Below are 17,895 nucleotides of genomic sequence, written 5' to 3'. Positions count from 1 at the left end.
TGTTGGATAATTTGAATGCTTTTTTATACCTTATATGTCTATCCTAGTTCTACTTGTTTTATGGGACCTTTGACTGGGGATCATACCCTTTATTAGTGTGAAGGCACAAGAACAGTACTATCCAGTAGAACTTTCTACACTGATAGAAATGGTCTGTATCTGTATTGACCAGGTTTGCTGGCTACATGTGGCTGGTGAATGCTGAAAATATGGCTGGTATGACTGAGGAATTTGACTTTATTTAATTTTAAAAATAAAACTGATTGTTTTTAATATTTTTAAAATTTAAATAGTTACATATAACTAGTGGTACTGTATTGGACAATAGAATAGATAATAGGAAAGGAATATTTTGAGATTCATCTCAGGTGTCTGTTCTTCTTGGAAGCTTTCAGACTCTAGATTAAGTGCCTTCTCCTTACACACCATGGTTCCCTATGCCTTGCTTCTATCATAATTCTTCCCACTGTGTTTTGTAATTGCCTGCATACTTGTCTTTACCAGTTACTTATGCGAGCTTCTTGAAAGCAAAGATGTCTTTTATACCTTTTTTATGAACACAGCACCTGGTACTTGGTAGATAATTAGTAAGTGTTTTTGAATGAATGAGAACGGGGATAGCATGGCAAGAATATCCATTTTAACATGAATATTTAGCCTTTCTTAGACATCAAATTCTAAGAGCCTCAACTGGAAGTAGTAGTTAGTTGGCTCAAAAAGTATTAGACTTGGTGTCTCAGAAGGCTACACGTGTGCTTGGTTAGTAGGTTGATTCATTGCTTTTAATTAATGGCAGTACTCTTGGGAAGAGTCATTAATGCAACAGACATTCACTGAGCTTTCCATGGCTCTGGTGCACTGTTCTGGGAATCAAAAGGACAATCAGCGATGTTCTGGCCTTTTTCAGGAGTTCAGTTGTGCCAGAAAAGTTGACATGTACCCCTATCACCCACAGTAATTCTAATGAGACAATGATTATGAAAATATTTACTAAATTTTGAAAACTAGCATGTAGACATGATGCTATAAAATTTGAGATGAAAGAATACTGAACTAACAAAAGTGGTAGGGAAATGATACCATGTGTATTTAAGAATGTATTAAGCATTTAGGAAACACAGATTAAGCTGGAATCTTTAAATATATTTTTAATTATTTACCTTTATCAATAACTAAGATGTGCATCCCCCCCCCCACACACACACACATTTAACATTTCTGAAATCTCAGGGTATTTTAGAGTTGCTGCAAGAGGGGCAGTCAGGCAGCAGCTGTGTGATAGTTGGCATTGCTCACATGCCCACAGCACCTCTGGGTAAGATCTGGAAAACACCAACATCAAAACCTACAGAGAAGGTACTGGCAGCTCAGAAGAAAATCTCAGGGACACAGTAGAACGTTCTTAAGAAATGAAATGCTGCATCCTCAACACTCTTTTTGACACGAAAATGATACGGAGTGAGAAACGTTGACATTGATGGCTCTGAGTCAAAAAGATGATTCAAAAGAGCTGGAATCTATGTACCTATATAGGGTCAAGAACATAGATGATAAAAATTGATACTTAGTGTGTAAAAGGGCTCTTTTATGAAAACTTTTGGTCATGTAAAAGTTTCAACAAAAAGTAGTTAGTGTTCTGAACCCCTATATATTTTTCATCCAGATTTTGTAATTATCAACACATGGCTAGTTTTGTTTGTTAGGTACCACCACCCACTCCCCCTTCGTATTTTGAAGTAAATCCTAGACATATTATTTCCTCTGTAATTATTTTAATATGTATTTCTAAAAGATGAAGAGTTAGAAGCTTTTTTAGTAGGTATGAAGGATTTAAGTGCGCAAATGAAAAACTGGAGAAAATATCTGTTATATATATCAGGAATAAAACAATATCCCTAAAGGGGATATTGCCCTCTTTTCCACCCTCTGCCCTCTTTTCCACCCATTAGTCCCAAACAATTCAGACCTACAGTGTTTTGGTGAGGCAGATTGATGTACTTGTTCATGTGGTGGGGCAAGGGTGGAAGGATCTAGAGTAGCCTGGTGTGGGGCAGTCAGGACCCGCGGAGGAGGAGGCCGTCCTCTTGGGGGGTTAGCCCAACCTGGAGTAGGGAGAGGAGCACATCCACACTGGGAAGAGGGGAGTATGTTGACATATGTGCTTACTGATAAAATAGGAAAATATATTAAGGATAATAGAAGGCCAGTTTCTCACTGTCAGTAAAGGGAATAATAAATATGGAAAAGGAGAAAACTTTTGTATTAGATTGGAATTGATCTGACCATTTAACATCTACAGATAGATGTAGAATGAAATACAGATGTAAAAGTATTCATGTGTTTATACACACACACACACACACACACACACACACACACATACACATACTTCCTCGCTCTATGCAGCTGGAAAAACCCACTGGAAGAAACCTAGGCTCATGGAGAAATGGCAAGACAGGAGAAATGAACAAAAACTAAGCCTGGGATGTCTCGTATAAGAAAACAAGCACTCGTGGAATGCTGTGGATATGTCAGAAGGACCCAGAATCCAATGTGAAAACATTCCACCTTACCAAATTGGAGGCATTTTGAACATCAAAATAAGTAATGATGGTAATAGATTATTGCCCTTTGAATAAAATAGGAATCCATAAACCCACACAGATATAAATGAGTTGAATGCATGAGTGTACATACATACGTATGATGAGGAACCAGAGATCACAAAGTTTCAAAGTCCCTGTCTACAAAATACACTAAGTACAAAAAGGGAAATAGTAGCTTTACAGTGATAGAGATACTGCTGGCAAATACCACTCTAATCAGGTGATCAAATGATCAGCGTGGACTTCATCAGTGATGAGATGAATTAGGATTATTTGCTACTTGCCGGGATAGCTTGAGAAGGTTGTTGCCTCATTTCTGTGATGTTCCTGCCAGAGATGCCGAGCCTGAGTCTGATCGTCAGGAAGGATCAGACACACCCAAATCAGGGACATTGTCCCAAAGAAGTGCCCTGGAGCCTTCAGGAGCGCTGAGATTGTGGAAGTCAAGGGCAGAGCAACTGAGGAGTAAATGCAGTCTGTGATTCTCAACTGAATTCTTTTGTTTTAATAAAGGACTACATTCAGGGGACACTTTTTTGATTTCAGTGGTTGTATTGTGATAAGAGGATGTCTTTGTGGGAAATACACTCTAACATGAAGGGCAGTGGGAGCCAGGTCAGCAGCTCACTCTGAAATGGCTCAGGAAAGGCAGGTCTTTGTGCTGTTTTCAGCCTTTGTTTGTGGTTGGTTCAGAGTTTAGAGAGAGAGAAAAACAAGGGAGAAAAAGAAGTAAGAGACATGAATAGACAGTTGATTTGCAAAGAAATGTCCTTTAAACATATATACGATATTCAGCATCACTTGTAATTAGAGAAGCACAAGTTAAAACCTCCCAGAAGTATTTCTGCTCATCTATTATGAGAAAGCCATGGTGGAGTGAAGACATGGGAGGTCCCTTCCCCCCACCCGAGCAAGTATAAGTACTGTTCTTTAACAGAAGGAATGTGGAACCTTGGAGAGATGGAAGATTTCAGAGGTGGGGCAGGGATAGCGTGGGCTGAGCCTGAAAGAGCTAATGGTGACAGAAAATAAGGAAGTGACTCAGAGAATGATGGGAACATGACAAAAGGATGCAAACCCGGCTCACAGGAGCTCCCAGTGCTCAAATTTGAGCACCTAAATAAATAATGATAGTGATGGTTTACAACCCAGAGAATAAAGTCAAAGAAGTAAGTGGAAGGAAAAGCATTTCCTTAGAGCAAAAGTTCAGCTAATATATGTAGATGAATTGATGGGATTGGACAAAACAACAACAACAACAAAAAAAAAAACCCACCATTCAGCAGCTACTACAGTAATGATCTTTCAGGCAAGAATCCTCCAAATTTGATAAAACTAGTGGACAAAACAATGATGGAAAGCTCCATGTATCTCACTCACCCCAAGATACTTGATCATGACAAAGGAGAAGAAGGTAGCTTTCTAGTTACTGGCAAACCTGGCCGTAGGAGATGAGGGTTAACCTCTCAGTAATGGGACACACCACTCTCCCGCGCTCCCTGAGAACGGTGGGCTGAGAAGAACATAGCACATCTGTGGTTTCCCACCAACACTGAATCCAAGCATGGTTCACATCAGACAAAGCCAAATCAAGGGACATTATACAAAATAATGGGCCTGGACTCTTGAAAACTCTAAAGATTGTGAAGGAGGAAAAAAGACAGCAGAACTCTTCCACATCAAGGACACAAAGAGACGTGACTGCTAAATACAAGGTCTGATTCCAGATTGAACCCTGGAGCAGAAAAGCTGTAGTTCTGTTTCTGTCAAGGACACTGCTGGGCAGTTAATGAGCTCTGAAGATGGTCTGTAGGTTAGATAATGGTACTGCCAGCAGTGTGTGGAGTCTCTGGTCCCCGTACTTGTACCGAGATTATATGAGAGAACATCCTTGTTTTAGGAAATAGACATGAAACTATTTAGTAGTAAAGTGCATCCTGTCTATAACTTGCTTTCTGACATTTCAGGAAAGTATATACACACACCATTAGTCACGTAATATGAACACAAACAGAACAATTTAGCAAATGTAAAATGTTAACATCTTGGAAAATGGGGTACAACCTATAGCACTTCTTCTACTGTTTTTGTAAGCCTTTTATATTCTGAAATTATTTTTAAATTAACCATTTTGTAAAACTTAGAGATTTGTGATTTTTTAAAAGTGTTCAGCCATGGTTTAGTTTTTTTCTTAGTGCTGCATCTTAATCTTAAGGGGTGATAGTGAAATAGGGCATATAGTATTTCATAGAATGTGTAGTATAAATATGCTATTAGGAATTAATTGTGTCTTGTATCTAGTTTTGTAACCCTAGATGAAGTACTTAATAGGTGTGAGGCTCTGTTTCCTCAGGTGAACAGTCATGCAGGCATTATGGGGTTGTGGAAAGTTTAAGTGAGGTAATTGTGTTTAAAAGCTAGCAGATGTCTTGACGCTTAGTAAATGTTCAATAACTTGTGCTTGTTAAATAATATACTCGTGTAAAAGTGATATTCTTAAAATGAGAACTTTAACTCAAAGAAGCTGTGTATCCACCACTCTGGTGCTTTCTGTATCAAAATAACATTCCAGAAGAGGAAGCACTCCACTTACAGGGTACATAGGGGTCTATCGGGGTAAAGTCTGATGGTTTAATGGCTTTTAGTAAGCTACACTGTCATTAAGACCAGAAATAGTGTGAATAAGGGTTCTATGCTAGTTTCCTTGTTTCAAACTACAGTGTTTATAAGGTTCTAGTGTTTGAGCTACTCTGATGCTGGACGGTTCTGGAGGGTAGATTTAGGTCAAGAAAGAAGCAGTTTTCATACAGATCTCCAAGTAAGACAACTAATTCTTAAAAGGATTTTGAGAATATACCTCATGTATCTGTTTGCTTTTTTGCCAGGAAAAAGAACCCCTCCGTGTAATACCACTTAAAGAGGTTCATAAAGTCCAGGAGTGTAAGCAGAGGTAAGCACCAGCCCTCCCTTAGTGCCTGGAACATCTAATTAATACTCATCAGGGCCTAGGTTTGATTGATGTGTACAGATGATATTTTTCTGTGTTTTTTCTAGTGTTGTTTTCAACTCTTCATTGTTGGGATATGCTTGAACTTACAAAATCCTCAGGTTAAAGTTTTGAGATATTTTTTGTTTCATTTGAAAACTATAAGTTAATCCCTAGGCTTATCAATGGGAAGGAAAGAATTTAATATGAATAATTTGTCATATCTGGCAGTCTGATGTTTTACTAGTTTTAATATTTGGAAGCTGCTGCAGAATAGAGCTTTTTGTAAGGACACGTGTTAACTGTGCCAGTGTTTCTTTGAGCAAACTGATTTATGAGCAGTAGAAAACTTTGAATTTGAAACTTCTTTTATGAACCTTTTCTAAAAATATATATAACTATATAAAATATGTGAAATTTAATGTAAGAATAAATTGAAAAAGATGCTAATTTGGTTTTACTCAATGACACCAGTATTTTATCTCTATTTATTTTCTTATTGACATATATTTGGTACTAGATAAACAAGTGAAAGAAACACTATCCAACAACTGCTATTTACGTGCAATTGGACGTTTGTTTTTGTTGACAGTGACATAATGATGAGGGACAATCTCTTTGAAATTGTAACATCGTCTCGAACTTTCTATGTGCAGGTGAGATACTTTTTTGGAGATTATAGATTCTCCTACCAAGAGATTAATAATTTTAGAAGTGAAATAAATATAAATAAATTTATTGCTTATGCAAATAAGAAAAACATGGCAACTGTAATTCACAACTTTAAAAAAAAGTTATATATAAAATTATTGGTAAGTCGTATGTTTAGCAAATTAGGGGTACTTTTTGCTCCAAATTGGCACAATAGAAATTAAGTAGTATTTGTGGGAAGGGAAATACTGTTTTAACTTAAACCCTAACTTTCAGTTCGGATCATTTTGCACATATTTTGGAGTTTTGATTGTATCATTTTTGGTAATTAAAAAAATAGGATCTAAAATTCCCACAATAAAAATAGACCATAGATCTCACTGTTGGTAGATAGACATCTTGTTATTTAAGTTTAAAATACACTTTTTACTTACCACAGAGAATTAGTTAGATTTAAAGGTTTTTTTTTTTTAGAGGACATTTGTTTTTACTTTATAAAAGTTACATATGATTAATGCAGAAAATTTGGAAAATAGAAAAAAATATGAAGAAATGACATAAAACCCAAATCCCACATTCAGGAAACTATTCTTATTTTAGTACCTTTTTAAAGGCATATGTTTTTATAACAAGTGGGGTCATATGAAGTACATGGTGATATATTCTAGTTAATGTATTATATAGTCTTTTTTCCCACATCATTAAAAATCCTGTAAAAACTTTTAGGACTGCACCATGCTCTATTATAGGGATGCTCCATGGTTAAACTGTTTCTCTGCTACTCTGTAACTGATTGTTTTCATAGTTTTTGTACATTTGCTATGATCAGCAGTGTGGTGGTGAACAGTTTTGTGTTTAAGTTTGCCTGGGTTTCTTCTTTAGGTTAAGTTTCTAGATCAAGAATAACTGTCAGAGCATAAATCTTTTTAAACCCCCTTTTTTGCCAAATTGATTTCTGGATTTGTACTTTACTTTGCCTGCTTTGAATTTTTCCTGTTAAAATTCCTTGCTAAAATCATTGGTTCAAAAGAGTATCTTGTGACTTAAAATTTTGGAACAGAAGTGAAGGGCAGTATCTACACCCCTCTCAGGGCCTGTTTAAGTGGATTTAAAGTCATAGTAAAGTTTTAAATTCATATTGGAAGGCCATGGCCTATCAAGGAATATGATACTTTGGAATATGACTACCAGTACTTTTTTCCGTATTTAGTGGAGTACTAGAAATGCTGTTTAGAAAAATAATACATAACATGATGTCAAAATGTTTTTTTAACTATACAGTTAACGTTTATACCCTTATAATGGATTTAGACAGTATAGCAGTAGATGGAGCAAAATGAGGTTTGTCTGTGACTCCTTCCTCTCATTTTCTCTCAAAAAGTATTCATATTGACACTTTTGGATGTGTCTGGCCGCCTTAAAATATCAGGTGTCCAACTTCTGTCTCTATAACGTACCTGCTAAACCTGGCTTTAAAAAGCGATTTCTAAAAATTTTTGGCACCATTACCTTGGGATGATCTTGTTGTTGGCACTATAAGTTTCCAAGATTGGATTTATGAATGTAAGAGCGGATTTTGAGGACAAACTGACTGAATGAGTCCTTTCTCTCCCTTAGGCTGATAGTCCTGAGGAGATGCACAGTTGGATTAAAGCCGTCTCTGGTGCCATTGTAGCCCAGCGGGGGCCTGGCCGATCAGCATCTTCTGTATGTTCCCTGTTCTCTGGGGTGGTACTCCTTAAGGCTCCCCCCATCCTGTTCCAGTTATTTTCCTTCCTCTCCCCCTAATGCTTCTGGTTTCTTTCTGTATTGAGATTTATTTGCATGTTGACTTTCATACCAATTGGACTTGCAAAAAAATAATGCATTTCTAATTTAATGCTTCCTTGTAGTGTTATGTATACATAACTTTCTGTGCATTGTATTGTCTTAAATGCACAAGCAGGGCAACTAAAGAATGAACATTTCCTTGCTTTGTTTTAGAAGTTCTTACTTGTCACTAGGTCTAGATTTGTTACAACTGGACCAATTCTTAGTACGGGATGTGGCCCAATCCTGTAAAGTGCCTGAAGTTGTAGCATTACACAGTTTGCTGAAGGCCCAGTTTCCTTTTTACTCTAATTTCAGTTAGGGATTTTTTGACTTCCTGGTGCCCTAAGACCATTGAGCAGCTGAACCCTGATTTAATACAATTTCATGTTCTCAACCGCTGTTTTCCATTACATGTTCTCATTCTTATTTTCTGGTAGGGTAATTAAAAACCTGCTGCTTTTCACTACCATAATTATCTTTGTGGTAATATGTTAATAAAAATTGAAATAAACGTTCTCAGAAATAATAAAAAATGTTTTTAATTTTTAATTTACCATGTTCAAGAACATGATAGGAGTAAGATTTAGCTTTGGAATATGTTAGTCAAAAAAAAAAAAGGAATACTAGTCACTGGCCTCTCATCTGAAAAAACAAATTCTCCTGAGGAATAGAAAAAAAAAATTTAAGTGTCTTGAAATGTAGCACCTCTGTCTGTGGAATGGAGTCTAACGTGTAGTATGAAAGCCTTGATTGCCTTCTGCAGATTCATTGTAAATGCCAGATATTCCACACTTTTGGTATTTTTTCTGGTAGTAATACTGTCTTTAATAGTTTCCTGGTAGTGATAACTACATATCAGTAAATACAAATCTGTTTCTTAAATTATTCTCCTTATATCCGTTTTGGAATCTCTTAGAAGTCACTTTCATAGGTATTAACTTTGTAACTGCCTGTGTTTTATGTGACCTTTTCAGCAGCCAAGTATGAGACTCTCTGCAAAAACAATGTCTGTTGGGAAGAGGAAAATCTGGAGAAGGGCACTTGTGTTTTGTGCTTTGTGGTGGGGGCAAAGTGGACTCTCTAGCTGTAACTGTCAGCAGAACTTTCTCTTTTCCTCCCTCTCCCCAGTATAGGTTAACTCTAATCTTAGCTTTGCACTGTGTTCCAGATGCGGCAGGCCAGAAGGCTGTCGAATCCTTGTATACAGAGGTATACATCAAGAACTGGTGAATGCAGCACGTATGTGGGCTCTCACGCAAACGTGCCTTCTTACTAGAGGGCCCGGACTCACTCACTACTTACAACTGATCATAGAAAGTTGAGTTAACCAAACTGCCTTTTGCAGTTATTGTAACTGACTTCGTCAACACTAACGCAAACTATTTCACTACAGTCATCCGGTTGGCTATGTATATTTAAACCACAATGAAAAGAGATAAATCATGAAAAAACTGGAACCTTACTAATTGAAAAAGTCACATTAAGCTGTTTTCTACAAATTAATTTACTGAATTGCCACAAGTTTCAACTTCTATATTTTATATATTTTGAAATTTTTTATATACACCACTTAACTGCACCCTTGTTCTAATAATATATGCAAACTCATGCATGCATATACAGTGGATAAACTATATTACTATAGCTTGCATGGCATTTTAAATCTCAGGTGAAATTTAGCCAGCAACTGGGAATCTATAGTGTTTTGTCAATTTGTAGTACTTTTTTTTCAAAGCCGCTAGTATCATACATGAACACAGTATACTAGGAACTATATGGCAATGCATTTGGAATGGTCATATTTAAGGATATCTTCAGCCAGAAGCGAATGAAGTAAAGATTAGCACCTGATAGTTACTTCACCACAGTTTTAATAAGTGATTAAATATGTACCCTTTGCTCCCTTTAGAATCTTTAACCATATGAATGTATAACATATTCAAAACTAAATAAACCTAATGAAGGCAGCAGTGAAAAGACTTCAATGTTAATTGGCTGCAGCAAAATTCAGGGATGAAAAACTAAGTTTTTCAGACTGCCAGACACAATAGTAGGTTACAAAAATAGTGAGTTCCACTTATTAAAGAAATACAGCCTTTCCTTTTGATATTCTGCATTTTTATTTTTATTTTTTTTATCTTCCGAAAATACGTGGGATGATCCCTAGCATTGATTGAGAATATACCCTTAAATAGAATGGCAGAGCTGGTTCCCTTGCAGTTGGAGCACTGCATTCCAGTTTAGGCTGGCCTGAGTCTTTAAGTGGCAAAGCTTTGGTGACAGAACTGGTTTCTTAGTGGAAATGGTTGTTGACTGTCATTGCTTTAACCTCACTCCTAAAAATGCATTGCTTTGGGGAAGAACTTGCACATGTATGCTGCATGGCTCTTGCTTCTGCTCTGTGGTGTGTGTGTGTGTGTGTGTGTGTGTGTGTGTGTGTGTGTTGTTTGTTTTTCAGAGAATAAAGTCTCACACTGAGTTACTAACTTCGTCGTTAATGTTTGACTGTGTCTGACCACCACTCGTCTTTGCAGGAGCATTCCAGCTGTCCTTCAGAACCCAAGCACGCTTTCCGCTCTGCCAGTGCAACAGCCGCCACCTCACATTCCACAGCCTCTCGCAGCAACTCTTTGGTCTCAAGCTTTACCATGGAGAAGCGAGGATTTTACGAATCTCTTGCCAAGGTCAAGCCAGGGAACTTCAAGGTCCAGACTGTCTCTCCAAGAGAACCAGCTTCCAAAGTGACTGAACAAGCTTTGCTAAAACCTCAAAGTAAAAATGGCCCTCAGGATAGAGACTGTGACCCAGTGGACTTGGATGACGCGAGCCTTCCGGTCAGTGACGTGTGAGACGGAAGCGCGTGGAGCCTTGCCTGCCTCCTCGGCCCTTCTAGCCAAAGATGATAAAGGATGAAATGGTTTTTAATACATATATTATACTGCCTCTTTGATGTACTCTTTATAAGCTGATAAACCAAGAATCTAGGGAGTGGCCAAACTAAATGTAATTTCTTTAAAAAAAAAAAAAAAGAAAAACAATGAACGAATGCAAGAAAAAAAAACCTAAGTGTTTCAGTATCAACTATCTGAGGCTTTGTGTGCTCTCTTTTGGGTGATAAAAATGTGTGTGGTATTTTTTCCTAGTGAATTTGACAATTGTTTAACAACTTAAAACATTAAAAATGCTTATTAATTATTTTGGTTGTTTTTAAAATGCTTAGACTTCCTCTTAGATGCTTGATATTTACATATTCTTACTGGTTAATATTATTGAATGAAATATTGTCAGACTAAGATATCTAAAATCATGATGTCTGTGGTGCTGTAAAATTTATACTACAATGTGGACAATTTGGAAACGATAACCATTTTTGATGCTCTGGATCTCAAGGTGGGTGGCAGGTGTTATGTAGAGAGTATCATTGGACCTGTTAGTGAGGGTTGTAGGTTGCACGGGGTTGGAAAATAGAACTCACACAACCATGTCTTGGACATGTGTTTGAACAAATTTAGGACTTGCAGCAGTCTTTGCTTTATGAAACAGTAGAAGTGATTTGGTATGAAATTTCTGGGAGATCTGATTTTCATATCAAGGTTTTATAAATAGTTCTTATTTCTATATTTGGATCAGTGAAAGACCTCAAGTTTATATGTAAAGACATACTGCCCTTAGCCATGTGATTGCAGCCTCTCCTTTTTGTCACTAATTAACCTATATTCAAGTGCCTGTGTCTTCTCATCTTGTTGGAGAATGTCGTTGGATTAATGTGCTCAAAAGTCCTACATGATTGGTTTTAAACATTGGGGTAAAATTAATTTTCAGTACCATAGTTTAATGTGCTAATTGAGATATCCTCTTATGTTGGAGATGCCAGAATGCGTTTATTCTACTACCCGTGCAATATATATGTTGTAAAATACAAATTTGAGTATACATTTAGTCACCGGGATATCATAAATGTAAGCACCACTCTAAAAAACCCGTAGTTTCAAGTGTCTGAATAATAGACCAGTTTGAAGTATCATTTTTATGGTTGAGTCTTAAACATTTGCTTTAAGAAAATAGTCTTGAATTTCACATGCTGCTATTTTTATGATATTTTGCCATCCTACTGTGCTGTTTTGTTTTGAATTCATATGTGTCACTGTTTCTCCTTTCCATTTTTTAAGATGATATCTCGTTTGAGAGAGAACGGGAGAGATTTCCTACTGCAGTGGTGGGGTCCAGAGGTTACTATCTGTTATAGTGGAATTATCACTGAATCAGTTTAAAAAATCCAAATGCATAAAGTGCACCACTCAACTTTTTTATTCATAAGCTAATACTTTGAAAAGTTATATTTTGATTTTTTTTCTTTTTTGCAGCTACATTGGAAATTGGTGGAATGGAAAGGTTTTAAGTAAATATCACTTTTTCTGCCAATCTATTATAATGGCTGTTTTGAAAGTTACTTTTTCATGAACATACCTAAGAAATCTTGTGTAGACAGTTTGCAATATTCAGGAGCTTCATGCTGTTTTCTTTGGTACAGCTTCTACATTGCATGTTCATTTTAGCATATTTTGGTATTGGTAATTTGTTATATTTCATAGTGGCAAAATACTAGCTCTATTTTGGGACTTTTTATAGAACTACCCTTGTATTCAGTAGCATAGGAAAATGTTCTTGTGATTGTCAGGGTCTCTTAATATTTATCTCAATACTTTTATAATTCTATGAAAATTATTTAATTATTTTAAAACTTATACTTTTCTTGTAAATATGTCACATCTGAATTGTCAAAAATTTACTTTGAATACCTTAATATTTGCTGCATTTTTTTCCTGTATATATATAACATGTCTTCTTTCAGAATGGGAATATACTGCTTCCCAGTGTTTACTTTTACGTCTGTTATCTTTATAACGTCAAACTGGTTGAACACTGTAATGACTTGAGAATAAACTCAAAATTCTAACTAACTTCTCATTCAGCTCTGGTGTGAACAAGTAAATCAGGACTAGTATCAAATATGGGTGATTGACTTGAATTTACATATTTACGAACAGACTGATTATTTGGTAACCTTTGAAAGGCATAGTTTGATACAAAATTGCACAAGGAAAGATGATTGGTTTTGAAAAAAAAAAAAAAGCTTATTTTGTTCCACTAAAACAAAAGAAAAACATGTTCTCTAAAGCAGTATTCCGTATGTTGGCTTCGAGCATACATACTTTGAATCATCCAGGCTGTTTTTTGCAGTGTTGGTTATTGGTTAGACTGGACATGGCCTGAGCAAGGTGGGATGGAAAGGGCATTTTGATTGCCAGATGGGCCATTGACATGTACTCATAAAAAACTGCTTGTCGGTGTTGGAGGCTACTTCCTGCAGACCCACTTTGTTGGTAACAAAGAGTCCACTTCTGCATATCCAGCATCAATTAATGATAGAACTGGATAAAGGCTGTCTTAGCAATCTTTATTAACTGGTGCAACGTAATTTCTTTCCCTGAAAAGTATTTTAAATGTTTTATTTTTTTAAAACCCGAAATGAGGAAGCTCTAAACTTTGTTGCTTTCCCAAAAAAGAGAACCCTTTCTCAGCTTTTTTTTTTTTTTAAACTTCCAGCTGCATTTTGGGAATTTTAAGTGTTTCTCATACCTTTATTAAAACATAACATTAGGTGAGGCAGGAAATACTTGTATTAAAAAGTGCAACAAGGATCCCTGGGTGGGGCAGCGGTTTAGCGCCTGCCTTTGGCCCAGGGCGCGATCCTGGAGACCCGGAATCGAATCCCATGTCCGGCTCCTGGTGCATGGAGCCTGCTTCTCCCTCTGCCTATGTCTCTGCCTTTCTCTCTCTCTCTCTCTCTCTCTCTCTCTCTCTCTCTCTCTGTGACGATCATAAATAAATAAAAATTAAAAAAAAAATAAAGTGCAACAATATAACAGCTTAATCCCAGAGTTGGTAAGAATTCTCCTTTTCTTTCTTTGGGTTTTGACAGTCTACATCGGATGTGATGAAAATACACTTAGATGGGTTTGTATTTTCCTTTTGTAGCCTTATCCATGTTATGCAGACTCAAAATAATTTGTATACATTTTGATTTATGAAAATTCTATATTTTCAAACCTCATGTAAAACTTAGTGAAAATATTACTGAATTGGGGTTAGCATTTACAGTTTTGATTAAATTAGTATTCCTTTTTTTTTTTTTTAGAACATTTAAAGTGAATAGCACCTTACTATGGTGCTGTCATGAGGTAACAGTGCCACCTTCTGGTAATGTTGCTAAATTTAAAATAATTTGTAATCTAGTTCACTTTATTTTTCTCGTCATAGAAATGAGGGAAAGATCTGTAATTGCAGAGGATAGTTTTGAGATTAATATAAAATTTAAGCCATTTGTAAATGGCTTCTTTAAACTTTCTGTTTGGAGATACTTATAGATTCACATGTAGTTGTAAGAAATAATAGAGTTTTTGTATATCCTTTATTCAGCCAATAATAACATCCTAAAAATCTGTAGTAAAATATTGTTATCAGGATACTGACAATAAATACAGTCAAGATATGAAACAATTGCATCATTACAAGGACCTCTTAATGTTGCCCTTAAGAGCCACACCCGCGTCCCATTTTACAGGTTTGGAAGTAAACTTAGTCATATTAGGCTTAAGATCCAATTCTTTTGATACCAAAGTTTGGGCTCTCAACTATTATGGTATTAACTGCCTTTGTAGAAGTCTCAAAAACTATTCGTTTATATCATCCTATCTCCAGATTATTGAATGAGTTTAAATTTATTTTTAATTTTTAAATTTTTTAATTTTTTATTTTGGGGGCTTTTTTTTTTTTAGTTTAAATTTCATTCAATCTATTTTTAACATTTCCCAGAACCATAGTATTTCAAATGATAGAGATTTGAAAATAATAATTTCTTTATATATACATTTAAATTTTACACTTGAGAATGGTGCATAAGTATTCTGATCATAACTTCCCTGAGAGATTGTGAGCCCTGACATTTGACATGTATAAGTTTAATAAGATTACCAGAATGAGGGCTGTAAAAATTGTTTTAGGATGTCAAATTATCGTGTTAGAAATAGTTGTAGGGACAGGTTCTAATTACCTGTAGGGTAGGAAGCTTCTGACCTTCTAATGTAAGCTCTTGGGTCAGATGGGTGTCTTCAGTGTCCGGGAGACCTAAGATGATGATGAAGACGTCTTGTCTACAAGGAACCTGAGGAGAGAAATATAAAGTGCGACGTATGATAAAGTCGAGTATGAAAGCTGCAATGACATGAAAATCCACACGTGCAGAGACCGAGGTGGCCGGTGAGTGACACAGTGAGTGACAGAAGCATCGTGCCAGAGAGGCCCCCAAAAGATCCCAGAAGAGAAGAAGGTACTTAGGAGTAAAAACCATGTGACGTGATGGTACATTTGCAGATACTTGATTTTGGATTTGAAGCGTCCAAAGTGATGCTAAAATGTCAATCTTCTCTTAAAGGTTTGTTGCCTCTTTCTCCCTCCCAAACTATGATACTTGCACCAGTCACTCTAGTGTTTTTGTTTTTGTTTTTTTTGTCACTCTAGTTTTTGTCAGCACGTGTGTGGGGTGGGGGTGGGGTGGGGAATGAGTGGATGGGAAATGTGGGGAACTTTCTTCCATGATTTAGAAAGTTGCCACATCAAAGCCCATTTTTGTCTGGGTCTGGTACCTTCATAATGTGAGAATCTGTTCCCTGTGGAAACACTGTTTCCAAATAGGGTCCATTGGTCCCAGTGACAGGTGTTCCTTTGTGACTTTGACATACATCATGTTCCTTGTCTTGGTTCATGTTATCACTCATGTCCTTTCCTCTCTGCTTCAGCCTGTCTCAAAACAGATTTGGGATTATTACTCTGCAGAGTTGGTGCTTTCCGTAGGGTCCCTTCTGACTGTCTTCTGGGTGGGTTATCTGATGACTTCCTCATTTCCCCTATGAAAATGGATGTACTCTGTTCTCTGTCTTATCTAGAATCGGTCCTGAGAAATTATATTCCTAGGCAATCCTACATTCTCAGTTTTCTTTTTTAAAAGATTTTATTTATTCATGACAGATGTACACAGAAAGGCAGAAATACAGGCAGAGGGAGAACCAGGCCCCCTGCAGGGAGCCCGATGTGGGACTCGATCCCTGGACCCGGGATCACACCCTGAGCTGAAGGCAAACCCTCAACCACTGAGCCACCCGGGTGTCCCATTTGCATGGAGGTGAGAGAAGTATACAGTGCAAGAACTCACTTTGTCTTCAACTCAAAATATGGGAACAAACGTGAGGACATGTATGGCAAACAGCAATTTCATCTGTGTTTAACCTGGCACCATGGTGATTACAAACAGAAACACGGACACCAAGACAAAGTAGTAATCAGGCATAAGGAGGCCTCTAAATCAATCTTATGAGTCTTTTTTTTTTTTTTTAAAGAGATCTAGGGAGTGGCCAAACTAAATGTAATTTCTTTAAAAAAAAAAAAAGAAAAACAATGAACGAATGCAAGAAAAAAAAACCTAAGTGTTTCAGTATCAACTATCTGAGGCTTTGTGTGCTCTCTTTTGGGTGATAAAAATGTGTGTGGTATTTTTTCCTAGTGAATTTGACAATTGTTTAACAACTTAAAACATTAAAAATGCTTATTAATTATTTTGGTTGTTTTTAAAATGCTTAGACTTCCTCTTAGATGCTTGATATTTACATATTCTTACTGGTTAATATTATTGAATGAAATATTGTCAGACTAAGATATCTAAAATCATGATGTCTGTGGTGCTGTAAAATTTATACTACAATGTGGACAATTTGGAAACGATAACCATTTTTGATGCTCTGGATCTCAAGGTGGGTGGCAGGTGTTATGTAGAGAGTATCATTGGACCTGTTAGTGAGGGTTGTAGGTTGCACGGGGTTGGAAAATAGAACTCACACAACCATGTCTTGGACATGTGTTTGAACAAATTTAGGACTTGCAGCAGTCTTTGCTTTATGAAACAGTAGAAGTGATTTGGTATGAAATTTCTGGGAGATCTGATTTTCATATCAAGGTTTTATAAATAGTTCTTATTTCTATATTTGGATCAGTGAAAGACCTCAAGTTTATATGTAAAGACATACTGCCCTTAGCCATGTGATTGCAGCCTCTCCTTTTTGTCACTAATTAACCTATATTCAAGTGCCTGTGTCTTCTCATCTTGTTGGAGAATGTCGTTGGATTAATGTGCTCAAAAGTCCTACATGATTGGTTTTAAACATTGGGGTAAAATTAATTTTCAGTACCATAGTTTAATGTGCTAATTGAGATATCCTCTTATGTTGGAGATGCCAGAATGCGTTTATTCTACTACCCGTGCAATATATATGTTGTAAAATACAAATTTGAGTATACATTTAGTCACCGGGATATCATAAATGTAAGCACCACTCTAAAAAACCCGTAGTTTCAAGTGTCTGAATAATAGACCAGTTTGAAGTATCATTTTTATGGTTGAGTCTTAAACATTTGCTTTAAGAAAATAGTCTTGAATTTCACATGCTGCTATTTTTATGATATTTTGCCATCCTACTGTGCTGTTTTGTTTTGAATTCATATGTGTCACTGTTTCTCCTTTCCATTTTCTAAGATGATATCTCGTTTGAGAGAGAACGGGAGAGATTTCCTACTGCAGTGGTGGGGTCCAGAGGTTACTATCTGTTATAGTGGAATTATCACTGAATCAGTTTAAAAAATCCAAATGCATAAAGTGCACCACTCAACTTTTTTATTCATAAGCTAATACTTTGAAAAGTTATATTTTGATTTTTTTTCTTTTTTGCA

The 17,895-nt window shown here is 36.4% G+C and overlaps 1 protein-coding gene across 12 annotated transcripts in view; it reads left to right on the top strand.

Moving 5' to 3' along the window:
- The window catches only part of PLEKHA1 (pleckstrin homology domain containing A1), a 56,199-nt gene extending 43,183 nt beyond the window's left edge, over positions 1 to 13,016 (top strand). For 5 of the 12 annotated variants that reach the window (XM_041742653.1, XM_041742654.1, XM_041742656.1 and 2 more), the window contains exons 9-12: positions 5,492 to 5,556; positions 6,185 to 6,248; positions 7,861 to 7,950; positions 10,590 to 13,016. In XM_041742653.1, the coding sequence (XP_041598587.1) occupies positions 5,492 to 5,556; positions 6,185 to 6,248; positions 7,861 to 7,950; positions 10,590 to 10,904 (534 nt within the window). In that variant the 3' untranslated portion in view covers positions 10,905 to 13,016. Of the gene's footprint in view, positions 1 to 5,491; positions 5,557 to 6,184; positions 6,249 to 7,860; positions 8,589 to 9,223; positions 9,373 to 10,589 lie in introns of those variants that run through there. The other 7 variants (XM_041742658.1, XM_041742659.1, XM_041742660.1 and 4 more) reach the window with 7 other exon arrangements.
- The last annotated feature ends 4,879 nt before the right edge of the window (positions 13,017 to 17,895 follow it).

This window comes from Vulpes lagopus, chromosome 2, assembly GCF_018345385.1.
Source record: "Vulpes lagopus strain Blue_001 chromosome 2, ASM1834538v1, whole genome shotgun sequence".
Classification (NCBI taxonomy): Eukaryota; Metazoa; Chordata; class Mammalia; order Carnivora; family Canidae; genus Vulpes; species Vulpes lagopus.
This window is presented reverse-complemented; position numbering and strand designations above follow the sequence as displayed.